Source organism: Rhamphochromis longiceps, linkage group LG3 (genome assembly GCF_057381845.1).
Source record: "Rhamphochromis longiceps isolate RC_006_pf linkage group LG3, R_longiceps_female_GT1.1, whole genome shotgun sequence".
NCBI classification, from domain to species: Eukaryota; Metazoa; Chordata; class Actinopteri; order Cichliformes; family Cichlidae; genus Rhamphochromis; species Rhamphochromis longiceps.
In genome coordinates, this window is record NC_140559.1 from 4,960,127 (window position 1) to 4,984,351 (window position 24,225).

Below are 24,225 nucleotides of genomic sequence, written 5' to 3' on the forward strand. Positions count from 1 at the left end.
TTTTCATGCTCCTCTGTGCGCAGATGTATATGTCGCCAGTCACTCATGCCTGTTATAAATGTGCTGGTGTCAGTCAGCCTTGCAAATGCCAGACACACAAAGCAGAACAATAAATGGCGTTCTTTGCAATAAGTAAGCCACTTCCTGTTGGTGCCATCTTTACAGCTGAACACCCTCATCACAACTGCACTGCTACTGTTCTGCTGTGGGTGGTAATCTAAGAAGGCCTGTAATATGGCAGGTTCAGGGCGAGCAAAGTCATCGATGCCCTGGCTCTCTCTCTCTTGCTCTTCCATCTCTCTCTCCTGCTCTTTTATTTCTCTCTCTTGCTTGCTCTCTCTCTCTTCCTTTTCCTAAATCCCTCGTTTTGCACAGTCCCTGACGTGCTCTCCGTTGTTGTTTCCCTGCTAATTTTAGCATCACACGGCACAGCTTCTGTATCACGTGGTATAAGGCTCCGCCCTTGTCATTTGTTGAGCAGGAAGAGTGAGCACTTGTTTTCATGCAGAGTACGTCCCGGATCAAAATGTGAAGTTTTACAAATCACCACTTCTTTAGTGAATATCATTTCAGTCTCAGACAATCTCGTTTCTCTTACAGAGGTTGAATGCACCTTCTGCGGATGGCGGTACCACACAGTGTGCGTGGACTTCCCCTGCACAGAAGGCAACTACAAATGCTGTGAATGCTAAATAAACAGAAACAAATGATCCCTGTTGTCTTTGCTTGATGATTGGTTTGAGTCTTGACAATCCACATTGCTGGCGTTGCATCTTTCAATGCCAGCAATGGCAGGTATCAGTGCTCAAACCTTTTGTGTTTGTTTCCAACAAGTTGCCCACCTCGGGAAACAAAAATGTGTTCTTTTACTTGTCAGATGAACATATGAGACACTTTGACTCTTCAGTGCAGTGTGGAGCCTAACAAAGATCTGTTTTGTGTCCCAGCTGATCAGCAGGAGGAGGAGAGTCTGACGGAGCAGCAGAGGAACATTTTCAGCTACTTGGACTCAGCTCAGCCACTACAGAGGAAACAATGAGCTCAACACAGAAGGTGACAGACAGAGCAGGACCATATGACCAAAGATATTTATCACCATATACATTTGAACATTTGCCATAACGATGTAGCTGACGATAGAATTGACACCAGACAAAATACTTTCCAGCTGCACAACTTTATTAAAAAGCCATCAATGTATTTTCACTGAAACAAGCAGCTGTTGTTTATGTGGATTAAAGTTATATAAAAATGTAACAGTGCAAATGCAAATTCCTCGCTGACAGTTTAACCAAAAGGCGTTTCCAGTGGAAACTGGCCGACACATCCTGAGCATAACCATGTATAATATCCACTAAACTTCAGAAGAGGTTATACAGTCGTGGCCAAAAGGTTTGAGAATTGCATAAATATTGGAACCTGGAGAAGTTGCTGCTTAAGTTTTTATAATAGCATTTTGCCTGCACTCCAGAATGTTATGAGGAGTGATCAGATGAACTGCATCGTCCTTCTTTGCCATGAAAACGAACTTAATCCCCAAAAAGCCTTACCACTGCATTTCATTGCTGTCATCAAAGGACCTGCTGAGACCATTTCAGTGATCGTCTTCTTAACTCAGGTGAGAATGTTGGCGAGCACGAGGCTGGAGATCATCATGGCTGTATCCCGATTCAGGTTCTGCAGCTTTAAAGTCCTCAAGGGCCGCGTACTCAAAGACCGCTAAGGCCGAAGTGCGAGGCTCGTAGGCTCGTGAAATGGGACGTCTAGCCTCCGTCGCGCTGCCCAGGTTGCCTAGCAACCATGATACTAACAGCTGGAAACGTTTCATACAGCTTTGTTTGACAGAAATGAAGGAGAACATATTTAGTTCATTTGTTTCTACATGAGCTCTGTGTGATTTGATGAGTATCTGAGGCTGAGACCACAGGACTGTGAAACATGATTGTTGGGCTTCATTTCTGTGCTGAACAGTCGTTTAAGATTAGCTGTAAATAACAATTAGCTGATGTTGTTCATGAGACTAAAGTCATCTCACTGTGGTAATGTAAATATAATATGGCCAATATTATAGTTATTATATTAATCACTTCACTCACAGACAAGTATCTGTGACAGTGTGTATACAGATGTATCATATATAAGAGACAAATATTGTTCATTTAATATGTTGGTACTAAATGTGGCTCAATGCTTACATATATGTGTAAAAAGCAAGTGTACGAGCTGTGATAACTGTGTCTGATAGAATGAAGAGTAGACTGATATATGAAATATTCCTTTATTGGGTGAGAAAATCAGACCATGTCATAACTGCTTTAAGTCACACAGAATAGATAAATTCAAATTCAAATTTTATTTGTCACATACACAGTCATACACAGTATGATATGTAGTGAAATGCTTGGACAACTGCTCGTGACCTAAAGAAAACAAAAAAGGAAAAGGCTATGAATAAGATAGGAAATAAATATGAAAAATTAAAAAGGGTAAATTTAACTAGGAAGGAATAAAATATAAATTAAGGTTAAAAATGAAATAACTGTACAACACACTGGGAAAGAATAAGATAAAATATATAAATTAAATTGAAAATAAAATAACTGTACAACAAAATACACAATATAGAACTATATAAGAATGTATGAACAAAATACACAAGAAGTATAAATAAATATATACACAATAACAGCAGCAGTGATTTAAGTGATGAAGTGAAAACAAAGTCCAGTGTGTGTGTAAGAACCATATGTGTGGGTCAGTACTGTGTGGTGGTGTGATTGAGAGACCGTATCGCCTGCGGGAAGAAGCTCCTCCTCAGTCTCTCTGTGTTGGTCTTCAGGGAGCGGAATCGCTTTCCTGACCTCAGCAGAGAGAACAGTCTGTTGTTGGGATGGTTGAGGTCCTTCACGATCTTCCTGGCCTTGGTCCAGCACCGCCTGCTGTAGATTGAGTGCAGGTCAGGGAGCTCGGAGCAGATGGTGCGCTCAGCTGACCGCACAACCCTCTGTAGAGCTCGTCTGTCCTGCATGGTGCTGTTCCCGAACCAGGTTAAGATGTTTCCCGTCAGGATGCTCTCTATGGTGCACGAGTAAAAGTTCCTGAGCACCTTGGAGGGCAGTTGGAAGTCTCTCAAGCGTCTGAGGTGGTAGAGACGCTGACGGGCCTTTTTCACCACGGTGTTGATGTGACAGGACCATGACAGGTCCTGCGTGATGTGAACTCCGAGGTATTTGAAGCTGTCCACTCTCTCCACTGGGCACTCGTTGATGACGGGGGTCTGGTAGTTCCTCTCCTGCTTAGTGCTGAAGTCCACTATCAGCTCCTTTGTCTTACTGACGTTTAGAAGGAGGTTGTTCCTCTGGCACCAGTTCTCCAGATTCCTAATCTCCTTCAGGTAGGCCGTCTCGTTGTTATCAGAGATCAGGCCCACCACGACGGTGTCGTCAGCAAACTTGATGATGGTGGTGGAGCTGGTAGTGGCCACGCAGTCATATGTGTACAAAGAGTACAGCAGGGGGCTCAGAACACACCCCTGGGGGGCTCCAGTGCTGAGAGTGGTGGAGGCTGAGACATGTCTGCCCATCCTTACTGCCTGTGGTCTGCCAGTTAGGAAGTTGGAGATCCACTGACACATAGATGAGCTGAGTCCCAGATGCTCCAGCTTGGTGGTGAGTGTGGAGGGAATTATGGTGTTAAATGCAGAGCTGTAGTCTATGAAGAGCATTTGAACATAATTCCCCCTTCTAGTGTCCAAGTGAGTGAGTGATGTGTGGAGGAGATGAGAGATGGCATCGTCTGTGGAACGATTTGGACGGTAAGCGAACTGTAGTGGGTCCAGTGTGTCTGGCAGTGAAGAAATGATGAAGTCTCTGACCAGGCGTTCAAAGCACTTCATCACTACTGAGGTGAGGGCTACAGGGCGATAGTCATTGAGAGAAGCAGGGTGGGGTTTCTTCGGGACAGGAACAATGATGGACTCCTTGAAGCATGTGGGGATCACCGACTGAGATAAAGAGATATTATAGTTATTATATTAATCACTTCACTCACAGACAAGTATCTGTAACAGTGTGTATATAGATGTGTCATATATAAGAGACAAATATTGTTCATTTAATATGTTGGTACTAAATGTGGCTCAATGCTTACATATATGTGTAAAAAGCAAATGTAGGAGCTGTGATAACTGTGTCTGATAGAATGAAGAGCAGACTGATATATGAAATATTCCTTTATTGGGTGAGAAAATCAGACCATGTCATAACTGCTTTAAGTCACACAGAATAGATATCAGAGCCTTAAACAGGCTGACTTCTGCTAAATGGGTCAAACTGGGCAGAAAGTCTACAAACACATAACATCCTTATAGAATATGATGTAACACTTGTTAAGGTTCAAAATTGAGGAAGGAGAGTACAAACCACCCATGGTCCAGAAGCTCTTGGTCAAACAATGATTTTTAATGAATACACACGTGTGGGAAGACAACTCTGTACGCAGACAGCAATTAGTCTTCAACTTAATCAAAGCATGAACAGATATTTTATAGCATCAGGGTTTGATTTACTGACGCCCCTTCATGCGTCACAGATACATTTTATACATAGATCAGATCAACACCACAATGACTTTTAACCCAGAAGATCATCTTCTATTTTCATGGATGGTACTTTCCGTTCTTGTCTTAAAGTGAATTGTTCCTCTTTCTTGCCGAGACATGACTAATCTCTCCTCTAAATAAATCTAACTCATGTGTGTGTGTGTGTTGACCTCACATGCTCTTTGTGTCACCTCTTCACCTACTAACTGTCTGTGTCTCGTCCTCAAATGCTCTTTCTCAATTCACCTGTTGCACTTCTGACCTTTCACGAGACCAGAGGCTCACTGAGACTATATGTATGTCTTCTACTAAATAAATGTTTTAACCAAGAACCTCTACTTAAAACCTTAATATGAAATGACCTGATATATAAGTGTTTTGTAAGCATGTATTGCAATTCCTTCTATGTTCTAGTTTTCCCTCAGCATGTATCACCTGAACAGTCACGTCAGTGAAGCTTAAGACCTTTAAAGAACCTGAACATCAACTCAAATAAGCACAGATATGCATTGTGTACACAATAGTTATAACGGCATCTGAAATACAAAATTAACATCATCATAAACATCTTAAGGCCATCTTAAAGCTATCTGTTACATTGTCAAAGCAATGATCATACTGCAGATTATATTATTAATGCAATGGTAATAATGATGATTATTTAACAATAGCAGTAAAATAATTTCCCTGCTCCACACACTATAGATCAACTTAGCTCAGAATATATAAAGCATATAAACAGTTACAGCAATATGATGCAACAAACACAGCAGATACTGATCCAAAATACTCAAAGCTTCATAGAACTGAAACCAACATTTATTTTTAGCTCCATTCTGCTGCTGATACAGACTTTAGGTTTCTGAACATTAAACTTGTTGCTGCCTTTCATAGTGTGTAACTTGAAGGCCCTGAGTACTTTCTCCCACACTGAAAACACTGGGAGGATCACATTATGTGAACATTACCTAATAAGACTGATTCAGCACAGACAGTTATGTTAAACTTTCCTAGCAGTCCTTCACAAACAGGGAACAGTCTGTCTATTCTCTCCATCTGTCAGCTGCTGCTGGCTCTTCCTCCTCCTCTTCCTCACACACTGCTGAGTTTGTCCTGGTGGATCATCAGGGCTGCAAAGCCTCACAGATGATGTGCAGCAGTGGCTCCCTCAGTCTGTCCTCACTCTGGACACTTGCAGTCGTCACACATGGAAATCAAATGTGTGATAAGCTGCAGGATTCAAACACAAGTGTAACTTATAAACACATGTTCATACTTTTATTCCACAATCAGAGAGAAAGAAACAGAGAGAGAGTGCAGGACAGACAGACAGGTGACAGTCTCAGGTGTACACACTGCTACACAACAGCACCAGAGAAGCAGGATTTAGTGTTTGTGTTATTACGAGTGTAAACAAGAAGAGTTCCAGATGGTGCAGTGGACACATGTGTGACTGCTGTGATTAAAGCATCTTTCTTTCAGCTTAACGAGTGAACCGTCAGCTCGTTCAAACACACGTTAAAGTGCGTTTGGCTCGACACCACCGAACAGAGGCAGCAATATAACACAGCTAACATTAACAGTGCAGTGAATCCTGCTTGTGCCGTGATGTTCAGGACTGCAAACCGAGCAGCATCACTGACTTTCAGCTTGTTGTGTTTGTGGATATATGACTGACTTTAATTATCCACAAAATCATCACATTCTCTGTCAGATGAAGGTCGACTATTGAACGGCGTATATTTTAAAGGCTTTAAAACCAAGTTAACGCTGAAAGTACAAACATCACTAATGTCACATAACTCTGCCGACAAGGCATAGCTATGGCTATGAAATGCTCTTTGTGTATCACTTCTTCATTATGAAAGATGTCATTAATGCACTAGTAATGTCTCATCTGGAGTATTGTTCAATCATTTGGTCAGCAGCTAATGAGACAGATCTTAACAGACTTCAGTTAGTCCAGAATAAGGCGTCCAGATTAGTGTGAAGATGTTCATACTATACTAATATTGATCAAATGCATAATAACCTTTCTTGGCTTCCTGTACAGGCTAAAATATTCTATGGCTTACTTGTAGTTCTAAAGAAAGCAATTCTGTTAAACACACCACATTTATTCTGCTCAGCTGCAGTATCCAGATGAAATACATCATCATATTACACAGTTTTCAACAAACTGCAATTTAGTAAATGCTCGAGTTAAAAGTAACGTTTTGTAAAACTGTTACATTTAGAGCAACTTTTAAGTGGAATAAGTTGCCTTAAAAAATTAGAGCATTATTCAAAACTTCAATGAAGACTTAAAAGCCGATTTACAGAGCTTTTAGTTGTTGTAAATATTGTAAGACATGATTTGTTTTTGAAATTTGTGTAATGTGCCTCAATGTTATTGATATTATTATTATTATTATTGATTGCTTATATTTGAACAATTGTGAAACCTCACTGTGGATGTAAGAGTGAAATTATGTGGATATCTTGAATCCACTTTATTGTGTAATATTTTATGTGAGTATTTGACGGAAGACGAGCAACATCTGTTGTGGAAGCTAACGGGGTTCCTTTAGAATAAACAAACATAGGATTTATTATCACTGAATAATTCTGTATAAATCTATACAAATTATAGAAATATGTAATAGGAAACAACAAAATAATCTAAATTATAAAATAATGTGTGTGTGTGTGTGTGTGTGTGTGTGTGTGTGTGTGTGTGTGTGTGTGTGTGTGTGTGTGTGTGTGTGCATGATTTTAGTGTTTGAACAGTCATGAATTATCTTTAACAGCAGGTTGGATGTAATGTGTTAGAACTACCAGCAGGTGGGGATAAGAGACCTTTAAGGTGTTTGGTGCCACGCTCCACCTTCAGGTTTAAAACTAGTGTTAATGGAGTTTGAAGGTTGAGTTTGTTCCACGACTGCATTTCACTCACTGCCTCTGTTTGTATCTCTGTCACTGCAGGACCAACATGGAGCCAGAAGTCAGCGCTCTCAGGAGGCCGACAAACCTCACAGAAGAAAGGGAGAGAAAAAACACAGCTGTGACGAGTGTGGGAAGGGTTTTACTCTGAGGGCTAAACTAAAACAGCATCAGGTCATCCACACTGGAGAGAGACCGTTCAGCTGTGACTTGTGTGGAAAGTCTTTTTCCTTCAAGGTTTCCCTAAAACAACACCAACTCATCCACAGTGGAGTTAAAGCGTACAGCTGTGATCAGTGTGGCAGAGCTTTTACTCAAAGTAGCCACTTACAGAGGCATCTAGTTACCCACTCTGGAATTAAGGCATACAGCTGTGATCAGTGTGGCAGAGCTTTTACTCAAAGTAGCCACTTACAGAGGCATCTAGTTACCCACTCTGGAATTAAGCCATACAGCTGTGATCAGTGTGGCAGAGCTTTTACTCAAAGTAGCCACTTACAGAGGCATCTAGTTACCCACTCTGGAATTAAGCCATACAGCTGTGACGAGTGTGGGATGGAGTTTACTGTGAAGGCTTCACTAAAACAGCATCAGGTCATCCACACTGGAGAGAGACCGTTCAGCTGTGACTTGTGTGGAAAGTCTTTTTCCTGGATGCGTTCCCTAAAACAACACCAACTCATCCACAGTGGAGTTAAAGCGTACAGCTGTGATCAGTGTGGCAGAGCTTTTACTCACAGTAGCCACTTACAGAGGCATCTAGTTACCCACTCTGGAATTAAGGCATACAGCTGTGACGAGTGTGGAAAAACTTTCGGCCAGAGAGGGAGCCGAAATACACACCTACGCATTCACACCAGACATGATGTGTACTGCTGTGAACAGTGTGGCAAACAGTTTACAACAGACGCACAGTTACAACAACACATGTTTACCCACACTGAGGAGAGACCTTATCGATGTGACCTGTGTGAGAAGACTTTTAAATCTCCACATCACCTGAGACGACACCAACAGATCCACACCAGAAAGAGACTCTACAAGTGCAGCTACTGTGAGGTATGTATTTATATTGTTATCTTGTCATTTTAGCCTGACTGTTTGGAACAACTCTGCTCATTAAACTGTGTTAGCATGTTAGCAATTCTACTGCATGGAAAAGCAGCTCTGAGTGATTATTCAGATTTTCCTTTCAGTTATGATTTTAGTATCACTGTAGTATTATGGTGGTAGTATTGTAGTTATTGCAGCCCAGTAAACTGAGTGTGTTAACTGAAACAGTCAAATGTAGTTGGACGTCTGCAGAGATGCTCTTTATTTCAGGCGACGTTCAGGATACAAGGACTGACTTACACTGTCTTTGTGTCTTTGTTTAGAAGCAGAGCGACACAGATGGATCCAGTTCTCAACCCTGTCATCACTGTGGTGGTGGGAAAGACTTTCATTGTGACCTCTGTGGAAAAACTTTCAGTCGGCAAGCTGCCCTTAAAACACATCAACGTAGACACACTGGAGACAAACTGAAATACTGCAAAGAATGTGGGAGAAGCTTCACCACATCACATCACTTAAAACAACATGAACTGATTCACAGTGGGGTTAAAAAGCACCTCTGTGATCAGTGTGGGTCATCCTTCACCACTGCATGGAAGCTTAAATCACACAAACGAGTCCACACAGGAGAGAAACCACACAAGTGCAGACACTGTGAGAGAAGCTTCTCACGGTCAGGTAGTCGTAACATTCATGAACGTGCACACATGGAAGGAAACTACAGCTGTGACCAGTGTGACAAGAGCTTCAGGAATCTCAGTTCATACTCTGAACACAAACGATCCCACGTTACTAATAAACTGTTTCACTGTTACCAATGTGCCCAAACATTCACCTCATTGTCTGCTCTGTGCAAACATCAGCGCGATCACTCAGGGCTGAAATCACTCTCATCACTGGATAACAGTGAATCTGAAGACACAGAAAGATCCTCTGGTTTCTGTGTCGGACTCAAAAAGCTTGAGATCAGGCTCCACAGAGTTCAGATAGAATCATTTAAACTTGTGTTGAACTGAACTGGTTGCTGGGCTGAACTTCTACATAATACAGATCTACATGGGATCTTCTTTTCTGTTGTTTTACTGAGTCAGTTTTGTCCTTTTTTCTCTGTCCTGGTTTTGCTCGTCTGTAAATGATTGAAACTCAGTCAAATAGTTCATTGTTCTCCAGCAAAACGTTTTGGAAACTCATGTTTAACCTTTAAAACTCTGACATGTTTTAGCACACAAGGCTTCATCGGGGAGTTCACTCATGATTGGACCATGAGAACAAAGGTTTTTAGTTCTTTCAAAGAGAGTCTTGGAGATGTTTGATGTTTCTGTTTTTCTGAAACCACCTGAAAGAAAAACTATTTTTCTTGCTTTATGTAGTGTGGAAGTTTTTAATGTTTCTTCATCTGTGATGTTCTTGAATGTGTTCACGTGAAGATGGTACAAATAAACTGTCCTTTCAGCTTTAGCTCCTAATTTATTCATTATTTATGGTTGTAGCACAGCAGCCGTCTCTTGATTAACACATGGAGGGCTCGGGATCTGATGGTGTCGTCTCCCTAATTTGCCCACTCAGTAAATCTCACTCATGGCCAAGAAATTGAAATAAACCTTGTTTCCCTGCTGGATAGTGATCCACTGTAACTCTGCTCCTCCTTCCTGTTTAGGATTTCTGTGGCTGAAGTAAAATTCCCTCCATCCATCACTTATCCCAGCTAACCCAAAGTGAAATAAAGTTTTGCTGGTCTTAAAAAAGCATTACAATAATGGGCATTACCAATGCAAACTGAATGATACAGAAGATGAAAGAAGAGACTTTGATCAGTTAATAAAGCTCATGATCTGGATTCATTGTGGCTGCTACACAGATACTTCTGGGTCACTTCTCTCAGTTAGGAACCTTCCTCACCAAACTGACTGTTGGACCACACCCCTGGTTTCATGAGAAATTGTTTCAGCCATGATTTCTCTTCCTGTATTTCAGAGTAAAGACTGAAGTGACAAATGGAAGCATGTTTAAAAAACACAATGTGAGAGAGACGTTGAGGTCCTTAGAAGTTACCCTGGGTTTTTCTGTCACCCTGCTAGATGTTACACACCTTGTTATTGGACTGATTTCTACTGCTGGACTACTCCTGCGGAGAGTAACAATACTCTTACTAATTAGCTCCCTTTCACACCTTTGGGGATATTTATTTTTGTGTTTGCAGCGCTGTGAGCCAGAACAGCGAGAGAAAAATCTGCAACAGCGACGAGCCGAATGCTTACGTGAATCGCAGCAGCTGCACATGTGCTACGCTGAATTAGAGGATATCTTTGCTCTGGATTTCTATTTCTACTTTTTCATTTCTATATGATTCTTCTTGCATCTAAACAAAGATGATTCAATTTGCTAAATGTTGATGGCTCTTCGTGCTCAGGTGTAAATGAGACGTAATATTTGCTCTTGGTTTGGTTCTCCTGTACAGAACCTTGCAGTACAACAGAAACCTAAAAACATTATTTGTAGTTGTTATTCTTAGTTGTTCTGCTGCCTAAATACCACAGGGTCTGATTATGAAGTTATTGAGCTGCACATACGTTACGACCTGCTTAAGTTCGAGGTCACAGCGTCTGTAGAGCAGCTGGAACATAATGAAGTCTACAAGGTTAAAGTTTTCTCTTCAGTTATTGTTCTTTCTGCTGCTTGGTTTGATGGATCTGAGAGCTTTTGTTTTTATTATTGTTATTATAATTATCATTAATATTTTACTCTCTAGAAGCTTTAAAATAGTGTTTGTGTTTGAAAACATTGATTTAAGAATTGAACAGAAACATCTGTCCTTCTGAAAATCGCCCAAAGGCACGGAGACAAAGTCAAAGGATGCAACCTGTAACTTTCTCTTCCTTCATGTCAGGACCACCATCCATGATTTATATAAAATGCATATAGCAACAGTAGCACTTTAGTTTGGACTTTATGATTTCTGTAACTGGAAAATATTATTTTGTTTAAAGACAGAAGTGACCGCATAGTTGCAACATCAAAGGGAAATATGAATTAATTAGCATCAAGTATATTTGTTGCTTAAGCGTTTGCACTATAACTTAAGTAGGATTATAACTTTTAAGGAAGGAAAGATTTCAGATATTTAGTTCACTGTTTCAGTTATTTTATATGAAATTAAAACATTTACGTTGGTCAAATATGATGCTCTAAATCAAATAAAAGTTTGAAAATAAATGATGTATTTTTAAATGCTGCAACAAATGTTCACAAAAAGTAACTATAATTAAAACCAGTTAAACAAAATCAAATGTTTGAATCATGCTTAACCAAATGCCAGGCTGGAGAGCTGAACCTAAAGTATACGTAGAAAGATTTCAACATCTGAGCAGTTTTTAATGTTTTTATCACATATAAATGTCACAGCAGTGGGTCCTGGCCCAATGCTTTGTGTTTTTGGTTTTCTTTGACTCTTGTTTTTCTTGGTTTTTGTTCTTCTTATTTATCAGGCTCACAGTAATCTTAGTTCTCCCTCCCTCAGTGTTCATTTCAGCCTGTGTTTAGTTTCTGTTCCCGTGTCCCACGTTTCATCGTTTCATGTCGAGTCAGCCCTGTCTCTCTGTTTCCTGTGTCTCCCCAGTCAGCCCCGCCTCCCTCGGGCACTCATGTGTGATACAGAGTAAGAAACCTGACTACATTTGCTACACTCTCTTTATTACCTGTTACTTTAAAATTCATACACTAATTATGTCTGCCCATCTCTCTAATGTGAAGGTCAAAGGTCAACATCCCAGTGACATAAGAATAATCCCAAAGGGGCAAAGGCAGCGGTTAATTTAGCACATTTAGCATCAAGGGTACAGCAAGGATATACTTTTACTTATTGTGGCAGGGGTGTGGTCTCTGGCCTGCTGCAGTGGAGGCTGGTGGCGGGACGTTGGACGGCACAGGTGAGGGTGATGGAGCTCATGACTCTCCCCTTTATAGTGACGGAGGAGACTGGCGTGGGGGAAGCGTGTAGTGGAGGAAGCCGAGGAGAGAGCTGGTTTCTGGCTACAAAGACGGCGTCAAACCAGAAAAGATTGCTCGTGGTCAAATAATGTGTCAATCACCTGTGAATCAAACTGTGTGTGGCTCAGTTCATGTCACAGTGTTATTTAGTATATCTTCACTTGTCTCACTCTCCTTCTGTTCTGTCCATCAGGACGATCCTCAGCGCTTACACAGATCCTCCATCGATGTTTTGGATCCAATCAGTGATCAGTTCTACGAGGAGGCCTGGATGTTCACCAGCGCTCGCTACACCTCCATCTACCAGAAGGTGAGTGTACTCCTTTGTACTCAGATTAACATTTTACTTCTTAAAATACATTTTCATATATGAGCTTTCTATTATTTCATGGGCCATTTAATCAATATTAAAATTACAAGCATATCAACAAAGGTGAAGCTGGTTTTTTTCCACTTGCTGTCACACAGTCATGGAGGAATACAATAAATACATAATCAGTCATAGATCCTGAACAATGACATTAAAAGAAAGTCTGTGGCTCTAAAAACTAAACAGTATAAAGACATGCTCCAAGCTGCTGTTTCTCTCCTACTCCTCTAGGTTTTCCACTGTCGGCCATCCAGCGATGCTGGAGGGCTACCTGGCCAATGCTGGCCTACACAAAGAGGTCCTGGCTCGGAGGAGCTGAAGAAGATCCTTGCCTTCCTCGTCAGTTTCCTCTTCAGTTCCTATCCCAACAAAACCTTCTTGCACCTATTAGCTCCAAAGAGGCTATGGTGCCCGTGGAGGTCTGGACGTGAGGCCTGTGCTCATCACGTGGATAGAAAACACTCTGACACCATTCTGGAGGTCTGATGGGACTCTGACCAAAACACAGATGAAATAAAACTTGTGGCTGGAGCTTTTAAAATGACTTTTTCACCTCATAGATTAATGCTCATGATTGCATGTTAGCAAGACAGCATCTCCCCAAGGTGAAACTCTCAGGAGACATTTACTCTTAAACTGTAATCTGGTTGAGACTACTTGAGGAGATCTTAGTAGCGAGTATGTGGATTTAGTCTCTTCACCAACAGCAGACAGACCCATGCCAAGAAAGCAGACATGTTCTCAAAGAAAGCCGAGAGCAGAGATTGGAAAAAGCTAAAAAGAAAAAGCTGCAGCTTCAGACGACTATCTGCCTGTAAGGCTGAAAAAGTCCAGTTACGCTCTATTTTGGAAAAGCTCCCAGTTTTGGTAACCTGGACTTTTATTTCCCCTCTTCTGCTACAGATGTTGACTGTGACCTCAGAGGCCAACTGGACCACACAGCTGCAGCAGGAGTGAGGGAGAGGAGTCTTCATCCAGCTTCAAAGAAAACATCCAGGTAAAGTGACGTGGATCAGCGGATAAAGCCGTCTCCACTTTCAAAGGAGATCCTCTGAGAGAGAGACTCTCTGAGCCATTTTAGCCTCAAATTATAGGACTTTATAGTACAGCAACACTTTTAAAGGACAAAAATAACATAAACTGTGACTGTAATACAAACAAAGTATTGCATGTGTTTTTAAAAGTGTTCCTCCGATGGGCAGGATATCACTATTAGACTGTCCCACCAGCCAACTTCAACAAGAGACCACAGCAGCATTCAGTGATCAGCACAGATGTTCCTCTAACACTCAGCATCTGATCCCTGTTGGTCTGTGTGCTTCTGCTTTTGCTCAGTTAGAAACCCTGCAGCAACCCGACCCAAAACTGTGTCTTCTTGTTGGCCTCAACGTTGAAGTGTCAAACGTCCAACATCTGGAAAGGAAACCACGCCAGTGTACTGTGATGTTTCACCAACATGTGGCAGACGCTGGTCCTGCCTTTCATGCTGACATCAGCAGAGAGCCCCGCCTACCTCAAAGCCTCCCCTGTCATGTATTGATCAGGATGATTATGAAGATGAGCGAGTGCAAATAAGACTGTAAAAGTCCACGAGCAGAATGTTTGGATGCTTTCTAATGATTCATGAATATCATGAGAGTGTTTGTGTGTTTTGTCTTTTCTTTGCTGACGTTTGTTACTAACAAAGACAATTTACGCTCTGTGTGTGTTTTCATCCTTACCAGCCGCACTCTAACTGCAATGAAGGAAACAAACTGTAGAAATGGTCGACTCAGTGACTTCATAAAATATTGAAGTGGTTCAGGTAGAGCCAGTTTTTAAATGACCATGAACACTGAGCGTATTGTATCTGTACAGCATGTTTTTCTATTAGACAGATTTGTAACAGAGGCCTTGCTCTCAGTAAGTTTGAAATCCTTTTCTGATTTCTTTTGTAATCTCTGATCTTTGTGTATCCTGCTCAGTTTGCATGCTGCCTGTAGGAGTTTCTGTCTTTGTATTTGAAGATAATTCATTGAATATACTCAGCTGCTTCCCTTTGGTGCCTCACACATCACTGAAGTTTTTCAGTGTCCAGTTATTTGTTTTTAATAGCTGTTTGAATTCTCTGTATGTTTGACCCTGTAGACTGTTTAATGGACTGCTCGTCTTCCTGTTTGTAACCACTGCCTGTTTAGGACTAAAGATTTGGATTTTTGACTTTAACACAGCCTCTGCGTGTCGTCCCTTTGTGTCCTCGTCCTCTGTGAATGTGTCACAGATGTTTCCATGATAATAACACAGCTTTCCCACAGTGGCTTGCAGCAGCATTTATTCACAGCACATTTGAGAAAGGTTCAGATTAACTCGATGAGTTTATATTCAGAATGATTCTGACAGTGGGCCACTGTGAATTGTGATCTTTCATCAGGTCAATGTTTAAGTTCAGTATTTCAAAGCAGGAGCTATGAACAGTCATCATGTTGGCATTAGAATTATTATTATTAATCATTATTAATAATGTCGTTACTCATGTATAACTTTGATTAGTATACATGAATTTTATCAATAGTAAAAATAATGAATAATTCATGTATAACTTTTATTGTGTTTTGTATATTAATTATATTTAAATAGAGATGTTGACCCTGTCTCTACAGTAGCATCAGTGTAACATACATTATTGGTCCAAGCTGTCATAAATGGGGAGCCTGATCCTTTATTATGAAAACATGACGAGTATTTTTCTTGTCAGTTGGGAAGAAGTTGGTCTTTTTTTCCTTCTTTTTGCTCAGTCTGTCTTTTCTTTGATAATTGAAACTCTGATCAAACCTACTCATGTTCACAGCATGTAAAAGCAGCTGACAGTCCGTGGCATTGTTGTTTGTAGAGGTGCAGTGTAGTGGGAGCATAAATCAAAAGAAAACAGTAAAATTTATGTAATAAAACATCTGAATGAAAATGAACAGGCCCTTTATGAACTTCAAAGGGATCTGAAAACAACACTTTTTAAAAGAGTATCTTGGGGTGTAGGTGGTCAAAATAGAAAACTGAGCTGAGACTCTAAGTTCAATCCATCCATTGGTTTTTACTTAGGAGGAAGAAATGTCAGGCTGGTGCAGGCTGGTTAGGTGCATGTGGTTATCTTTACCTAAATGAGTTCACTTTGTGGCTGCCAGGTTGGGCAGAAGTACCTGTCCCCTGTTAGGCTTAGTTAGGCTGTTCTCTTCTAATCAGACAAATAAGGCGATGACTTTCTGCGAACAGTATTTCTTATAACTCAGCAGTATAATGCATCATAAAACAATATCATTCATTCACAATAAATCAGCAGTCTAATGCAAATCAGTTTAATAAATGCAATAGTTATTACCTTTAGGTTATTACCTTTAAACCTTTAGGAGAGCCGTCTCTGTGCTGTGGTTCACCCTAAAACCAGACTGGAATATCTCCAGGATCTGTCTATCATTGAGAAAATCAGTAATCTGAGTAAAAACAAGTTTTTCTAAGATTTTACTTAAAAATGGTGAGTTGGATACAGGTCTGTAGTTATTAAAATCATTACAATCCAAATTGCTCTTCTTCAGAAGGGGCCTCACCACCGCCGTTTTAAAGGCAGCAGGGAAGACACCCAACTGAAGAGAGCAATTCATCATGTATAAAAGCTCAGCCTCAAAAAATCCATAAAGTGTTTTAAAGAGTGAAGAAGGGATTGGATCTAAAAGACATGTGGTGGGTCTCACTGTGGAGAAAACTTTCTGCAGGTTCTCAGCATTAACCAGGACAAAGCTGTCCAGTGTCTCCTCAGGTACAATCGAGCCCTCAGATGTGTTTAAAATCATATCACGATTAGATAAAATATCAGATCTGATGGCGCTGATTTTTCCCCTGAAGTGGTCTGCAAACTGCTCACAGAGCGAGTCTGTTCTTTGGGAGCTGTTAAAATCAGGGTTAAATAAATGATCTATGGTGGAAAAGAGGACCTTGGGATTATTTTTGTTATTACTGATTATTTTGGCAAAGTATGAATTTCTTGACTTCCTTAATGTATTATTGTACATTTTAAGTTGCTCGCAAAATATTTGATGGTTGATAGTGTTTTTATTTTTCCTCCACCTCCTTTCTGCTGCCCTGCAATTTCTTTTGAGTTTTTTGACTTCTTCGTTTCTCCAGGGTGATGCATGTTTTACGTTAATCTTTTTGGTGGTGAGTGGAGCAACGGAGTCAAGGCTTTTCTTCAGTTTGCTGTTAAAATAACTAAAAATCAAATCGCAGGATGCAGGTAAAATCACAGGGGGGCATTCGTCTAAAACCCTGGTGAAATTTGCAGCCACTTCAGAGGTTAGATAGCGCCTCCTCACAGTTCGCACTGAGGTCTTCCGCTGAATAAAACCGGTGATGTTAAAAAACACACAGTAGTGGTCAGAGACAGCCAAGTCAACAACAGAGGACACGCTGGTGGACAGCCCATGGGTGATGACCAGGTCCAGAGTGTGTCCTCTGTTGTGAGTCGACTGCGTGACGTGCTGGTAAAATCCAAACAGTGAAGAATGTTTAAGAATTCTTTTGCTGCAGGGTCAGAAGGATTATCTATGTGCAGGTTAAAATCACCGGTTAAAATTATCATGTTATATTTTGAGTGTATGTTTGTTAAAAATTCAGAGAATTCCTTGATAAAAGCAGCGCTGTCTTTAGGTGGTCTATAAACTGTGACAGATAAAACTGGAGGGCTGCTGAAAACAATAGCACGGAATTCAAAAGTGGTAAAATGATCAAGTAAAATTTGTTTGGTGGTGAGTGTGTTGTTGGTTAAAGATGCAGTCCCACCACCTCTCTCACCACTTCTAATAGAAAAAGAGAAATTAAAATTTGGTGGGGAGGCCTCAGTGAGAACAACTGGTGCATCCGAACCCAGCCATGTTTCAGTTAAAAATAAACAGTCAAGTTTATTATCTAAAATTAAATCATTAATAATAAAAGACTTGTTCCACAGAGAGCGGACATTTAAAAGTGCCATACTGATTGAGACTGGTGGATTTTTGACAATAGAGTTGAATGGATGTTGATATTTTTGAAGAGGCCGGAGGTTATTAATGTTTTTGGAGTTACTGGATTTATGATAATTCTGTTGCTCTGTTTGTGATTATGACGGGTATTGTGTTGACTGTGGGAGAGAAAGGTCCGAGTCCAGAGTTTTGTGTATTACTGTTAAAAGTGGAACAAATATAGGAGCTGGGACCAAGGGGACATCAGTCAGTAGCAGACGGATCAGCAGGTAATGTCAGTTTGGGGTAGTGACAGGGCGGTGTGCGGCAGTGCTGTACGCCAAATGCCAAATTGGCGGACAGCAAACGGCGTCCCCAGGCGTTGAGGTGGAGCCCGTCTGCCCCAAAAAGATGCCTCCTCTCCCAGAAGGCATCAAAGTTGTTAATAAAACCCAAGCCGTGGGAGACACAGGCGGAGGAAAGCCAGGTGTTAAGGCTGAGCAGCCGGCTGAAACGGCCTATCCCTCTGCCACAGGTGGGGGTGGGCCCAGAGATAAAAGCACTCACCTGCAACTGACCAAGGAGGCTGAAGAGTTGGAGGAAGTCCAACTTCAGCAGCTCAGATTGCTGTTTGGGGATGTCATTGGTGCCGATGTGGATGATGAGCCGGTTAACCTGTGGGTGGGATGCCAGAATGTTGGGAATTCTGTCCACTATGTCAACAACAGTGGCTCCCGGGAACGACAGCGTGAGCGCCCCCCTCATCCGCACGTTCCTGATGATGGAATCCCCGAGGACCAGCGTGGAGAGAGGAGGTGCCACCGGGGGCTGTTGGCCATCTGAGACGCCCGCGCCGCGACACCGGAGGTGTTCAGATGGAGATGCGCCAGCCGGACTGCGTGAGTGACTCCCAGGTTTAGCTCTGACTCTACGCTCTGCTGAATCCTTTGAACCTGCTGATCAGTAAAGCTCTACGTGCTGCAGCAGATTGACCTCATCTGTGTTCACAGGTGTGGACCTCAGCGCTGAGGTGCAGGAGACTTTCATTCAGTTCTCCCTGCAAACAGCATCCAGCCTGGAAATACTGTCATCTTTCCCACAAATGCTGCTCTTATCTCAGAGAAGAAGTCTGATGTAAATAACTGCAATCAACAGTGATGTTCTGCACAGATCACTTTTCCATTTTGCTCTCTAGATGAGTCCCAGCTGCCTGACCTTGTGTCCAGGTGATCGTCTCACTGAGGAGCTTTTGTTCTGAAAATCTCACGTCCATCACCTGTTTCCTTTTTACTATCTCTGCTCTTTCTTTATTCACAATGCTCATAATATCACACAATTATATTCATCACCTGCATGTTTTTATCCAGCTGCTGTTAGAACCAAACAAATAAAAAGGATGAAAAGCCTGAAATCCTTTGATTTATTACATTTGAAACAAATATGAGAGCATCCCTAACAGCACAGCTGAGACCTTTGTTTTAATCAAGCCTTTGTATCGACACACTTGTAAAGATTCATATACAAAACATAATAGAATAAATCAATATAAAATACACATAATCACAAAAATGCAGCCATGTTGTGAGTTTGCATGTAAAACATGCATGTTTCCCTTTGTACAGGCAGATTTACAGCAGACAAAGCAACACGCTGATCGACTTTGACCGCTGCAAAAACAAAATACCCACCAAGTCTGAAGTCGATCAGAGGAACTGTTGACAGACTGACAGACATACAGATGCTTGATTCATTAGTGCGATTAAATGTTCTTCTTTAGCAGCATCACTTCATGTGTTTGTGTTCCAGGAATAAAGGTCTGTTTAAACTGGACGTCTCCTCAGCATCACTCGTGCTGTCATGGTTTCAAAGCTGTGCAGAAAGAATCTGAGGGATGATACAGAGGTGACCAAAGTTACAAACATCCAGCTGTGCTGCAAATGTTTGCAGAGCTCCAAACTCTTTGGCTTTCTGCAGAGCAAGTATGGAAGAAGCACCTGAGCTAACTTCAGTTTAGACGATATGAGGAAAAATGCTGCTTCCCAAAGTTTCCTACAAGTATCCAGTTTATATTTAGAGAAGCGAAGGCTCTTTATCCTGACAACTACTCCCTGGTGGATCCCTGTCCTGTGACAGCAGCAAAGACTGTGTATCAGTGTCATCAAAGCCACTTCAATAACCAGTGTTTAAAGCTCTCTAGCAGATGGACTTCAGTGGCAGCAGCCTCTGTCTGCTGTGTACAGAAGGTTCTCTGATGAAGCACACAGCAGATGCTGCACTACAACAGCAGCAGCAGCTCAGCTTCAGTTTGCTTCGACGCCCTTTTTGACCTGTGAAACAGCAGAAAATGAAACATTTCAACACCCGTTTGTTAGCGTGAGCTATTCTGCTGTTTTTCATCATTTCACAGGTGAAATAAAATCACATTTACTTCCTGTAGGAGTGATCGTGTCCAGCCTGACTGAGACCATGTGCTCCATCCTGCACAGGTAATAAACCTCTGACATGAAGGGCTGTCAAGTAGTTTTAGACAAATGGGGTAAAAGAGACGTTAAAAGCTTAAAGAGAAACTACATTTTCTAAGAACTGTCTGACGTTCACCTCTCACACAGTGGATACGATTCTGCCGCTGCAGGAATAATCTTTGTGCTTATGAAACTGTCCATGTGTTTGCAGAAAATGTCACATGTTCAAAGCCATCCCAGCACCTGGAGTTTGTATAAGTGCAGCTGTTGGTGGGGAGATAGTCTCACTCTTCTATATAAAGAGTCAGCAGGCAGCAGATCTTCATCTGTGATCTCCTCCATCATCACGTCTTCACTCTTCAGCAGCTATGGCTTCACTTCGTGCCCTTGTGGGAGTGGTGCTGTGCTCCTCATGGTTTCTGCTTCTGCCTCAGGCCGACTTTGATTTACAGAGTCATCCATAATATTTTTTATTTTTTATTTTACTGCCCATCTATTTTCATACAAATGTCTCCGTCTTATGGAAAAGGGGTGGAGCTTATCCAACGAGGACAGGCAGGGCCCCCCCAGACAGTTTAGCAGTCTATACAGGAGGCTGACCTTTGCAACATGTACTTCTATAATGACTTCACCATTTAGGTTATTTGGTTATGTTTCACCCTGGATTTTGTGTGATAATATTTATTTTGTCCACTGATTTAAAAACAACAAACTATATGAATATAAAACAGAGTGAACAACAAAACATCAGCTTTGGAAACTTTGATGTAAAATTCTGCAGTTGTTTTCTCAGATATAGCATAAATCAAACTAACATACATCAGTGTGTTATTAATGTGCACACACACACACACACACACACACACACACACACACACACACACACACACACACACACACACACACACACACACACACACACACACGTGTTACAATAAACAGCTCTTATGCTTCTGTATGATTCTCAGTGCTTTCCATTTGCGTGTCCACAGGTTGCTGTAAGTGGTGCTTGACTGCAGTTTGCTCTCATTTCAAGTGGTTTGCTGTCACAAAGCCAACAGGAAGTCCGGCCATGGTTGAGCCAACTGAAGATGGGTTGAAGGTGGCGTCCTCGTTTCCTCTGTGAGCGCGAGAGGACAGACAAAGCAAACACCGTTTGGACAGCATTAAAATATTTACACTGATGATTAATGTTGTGTCTTTGCACCTGTAGCGATACATGTTGGAAAATGGAGACTTTAGCCACCAAGACTGACGTGCCTGGAAACTTCCCTGTGAGTACGCCCACAAAGACAGGAAACAGTTTAGCCACCGCGGTTAATCCTCCATCATCATCATCCAGTATTTTTCACATCTTTTCTTCTGCTGTTTCCCTTGTTGTCAGTCACGGGGTTTGTGACTGAAATGCGTGTGGTCGATGGGAAGCCTGACGAGTACGGCCTGAATCATTCCATCAACACCGGACGGAGTGAAACCTTTGTTGAAAACAGATTATATGGTAACGTTGCATTTAGCTTCAGTAAACTGTGAAGTTACAGCAGCAGATTTACATCACGTGGCTTCACAGGAAGTAGTCTGGACCTCAGCGCTGAGGTTCAAGCAGCTCTGCTTGCAGACGGCATCCTTCCTGAAAATGTTCTTCATCTTCCTAAAACCAGAACTTTTACATTGGTGCTGAAGTTCTATATAAAAACAGCCTGAAATACAAAGTGATGTTGTGCACTGATTACCTCACACTTTCCATGTTTCCTTCTACAGAGGAGTGTCCGCCTGAGTGTTTTGTCTGATCTGTTGTTGATCGTCTCATTGACACTGCATGCAGATCTGACACCAGGGCTGGACTGGGACAAAAAATGGTCCCGGGCATTTTGACTGGAGACCGGCCCCCCAGGTATTAAAGGAAAAACCATGAAGCCTTTGAATGAAAACAAACGCTGTTGTCACAGTGATGGACGCTGTCTTGTTGGTATATGTTAAGAGATTTTCTACATTATACACTATAACCAAATCTCTATAATACAATATAATCAAGTAGGCCTTATATTCTAACCAAGTGTGCCTTATATTTAGTGTGTTCATATATTTTCACATAACCAAGCCTATTGTTGAAGAATCAGCTAACCAAGTTTATTGTTAAAGGAAAACTGATACATTCCTTACTTAAGTGTTTGAGATGTTTTGACAGCATGATATAATGATGCATTCTTTCCTATAATGTCTGTGATGTCAGATAAAGCATGATATACTTCTGTATTTTTAATCCCAGTGTGTGAAAGATCAGATAAGTTGATTTAATGCTTAACCTCTCGTCAACATCTGTTAAAAGAGGAAGTACTATGTAACCCATTTTTGCCTTATAAATAAAGCAGCGAGCCTGTGCTCGGGGTGGTGTCTTCTCAGAGAGACATTCACCCGTGCGCACGTTTTCTAATTACTCTCTGAGTTGGTCTGCAGTTGTCTCATTTCTCTTACTTGTGTTTTGAACAAATGTCTAAACCCCTGACATTTAATTGGTCCTTCGTAGCCGGAGAACTGACTGTTATTTTTAACGTCTAGTTTTCCACAGCGGTCTTCATCGGATCCTGACGTCGTGACGCCTGCGCTGGAAAAGAGTCTGTGCACAGCAAAAGAAAATCCGGGAACGTGAATTCGATCTCCGGTCAGCGTTCGGCCTTCACGGCTGCAGGAACCGATGAGCACCGGATCCAAAAACGCAGCGCCACAGTAAGGTGAATATGAAACACTGCATTCCATCAAGCGTTAAAATACGTTGATATTGAGATTTTCCTTTAAAATAGTGTAAGCCTGGTGAGCGCCGACAGATCTCATAGTCCAGAGAGGGACTTAAGGAGACAACAGGCAAGAGCGATAATCTAGAAATCGCTATTAAAAGTTCCGGTTGCTCTGGGTAGCAGCTGTAACGGAACGAGTTCCGGTCACTCGAGGAGTGGCTGCAACGGAACAGGTTGAAGGTTACATGAAATAGGCCTATGGAAAATCTCAATAAAAATTACAAAAACGCGCTTTGTTTGTGTTGAAATAGAGGAGTGAGTTGTTTTTACGACCCAATAAGCGGTCGAACCACTTCTCAAACTGTTTTCCTGTGTACACTCACGTATTGGTTAAAGTGGAAAAAGGGTTGTGCGTCATCACGTAAAATCAATAACCGCTCACTCGAATAGCGAGTGAGTAGAAGGCTGTTATTGAAAACCCATTCTCACTTTTGCATGCCAAAGAAGGTGTCACAGTTCTGACGTAATTAGTTCAAAATGGGTAATTCTAAAACTAAAGTAAAATTAACAGCAGATGAAGAAAAGCTTGAGAAAAACTGTCAAAATGCAGGAAGAGTCAGTGCAAATAGGTGGAGAAATCCACATAAAATTTATTGTCCAGCCTGGCAAGGCAAATGCAATCAAGAGTCAATAACTGCTTTAAAAGCTGCTTTGCAAAAAGAACTATTTGAGGAAAAAAGTCAAAAGAAAAAAGCAAAACGTGTAGCAGAATGGCGACTTTTCAAAGCATGGGAGGCAGAAAATGATAAACGCAGTGCTAAACGTGCCCAAAAACAAGAAAATAAAGATAAACAGAGAGCTGCTGGAGAGGGAAAAAACCCCCCTCCTTATGCACCTTCCTCTCAGCCCACACAGACAGCAGCAGCAGCAGCAGCAGCTGCACCAATTCCTGCGTCACCGCTTCCTGTAATCTCTCCTCACAACCCTTTTGCTCCAGATCCCTATGCTGAGGCAAAACATCAGCTTAATCTTATGACTAAACATAATCACTACAAAAAAGAAGGAACTGTAGGTCAGTTTCCAATGGTTGCCTTATCAAATCCTAGGTATGGGCAACCCAGTGGGCCTGTAGACG

At 41.5% G+C, this 24,225-nt stretch overlaps 3 protein-coding genes across 9 annotated transcripts in view; all 3 read left to right on the top strand.

Moving 5' to 3' along the window:
* The window catches only part of LOC146672607 (uncharacterized), a 54,826-nt gene extending 44,740 nt beyond the window's left edge, over positions 1-10,086 (top strand). For 4 of the 5 annotated variants that reach the window (XM_085401294.1, XM_085401292.1, XM_085401295.1 and 1 more), the window contains one exon: positions 8,899-10,086. In XM_085401294.1, coding sequence (XP_085257420.1) covers positions 8,899-9,591 — 693 coding nt within the window. In that variant the 3' untranslated portion in view covers positions 9,592-10,086. The remainder of the gene's footprint in view (positions 1-8,898) is intronic. The other variant, XM_085401297.1, reaches the window with a different exon arrangement.
* Positions 8,346-24,225, top strand: part of LOC146672608 (uncharacterized) — a 322,020-nt gene continuing 306,140 nt past the window's right edge. Inside the window, exon 1 of the mRNA XM_085401288.1 lies at positions 8,346-8,581. The gene's annotated coding sequence lies outside the window, so the exon portion shown is untranslated. The remainder of the gene's footprint in view (positions 8,582-24,225) is intronic.
* On the top strand, positions 12,103-15,137 carry LOC146672609 (phospholipase D1-like). Of its 3 annotated transcripts, XM_085401340.1 has the most exons (4): positions 12,103-12,872; positions 13,164-13,746; positions 13,836-13,929; positions 14,272-15,137. In XM_085401340.1, exons 1-2 carry the CDS (start codon positions 12,651-12,653, stop codon positions 13,416-13,418), a joined length of 477 nt encoding a protein of 158 aa, XP_085257466.1. In that variant the 5' UTR covers positions 12,103-12,650; the 3' UTR covers positions 13,419-13,746; positions 13,836-13,929; positions 14,272-15,137. The 3 variants fall into 3 exon arrangements, with proteins under 3 accessions (XP_085257466.1, XP_085257463.1, XP_085257465.1); XM_085401337.1 differs by having other exon boundaries at positions 13,164-13,929; positions 14,268-15,137; XM_085401339.1 differs by having other exon boundaries at positions 13,164-13,929.

What these genes read in the sequence shown, in the direction of transcription:
- LOC146672609 (XM_085401337.1), top strand. Translation starts at nt 12,651, where the DNA reads ATGTGTCAATCACCTGTGAATCAAACTGTGTGTGGCTCAGTTCATGTC. An exon ending in ACACCTCCATCTACCAGAAG is followed by an intron (nt 12,873 to 13,163) that starts GTGAGTGTACTC and finishes CTACTCCTCTAG; the next exon opens with GTTTTCCACTGTCGGCCATC.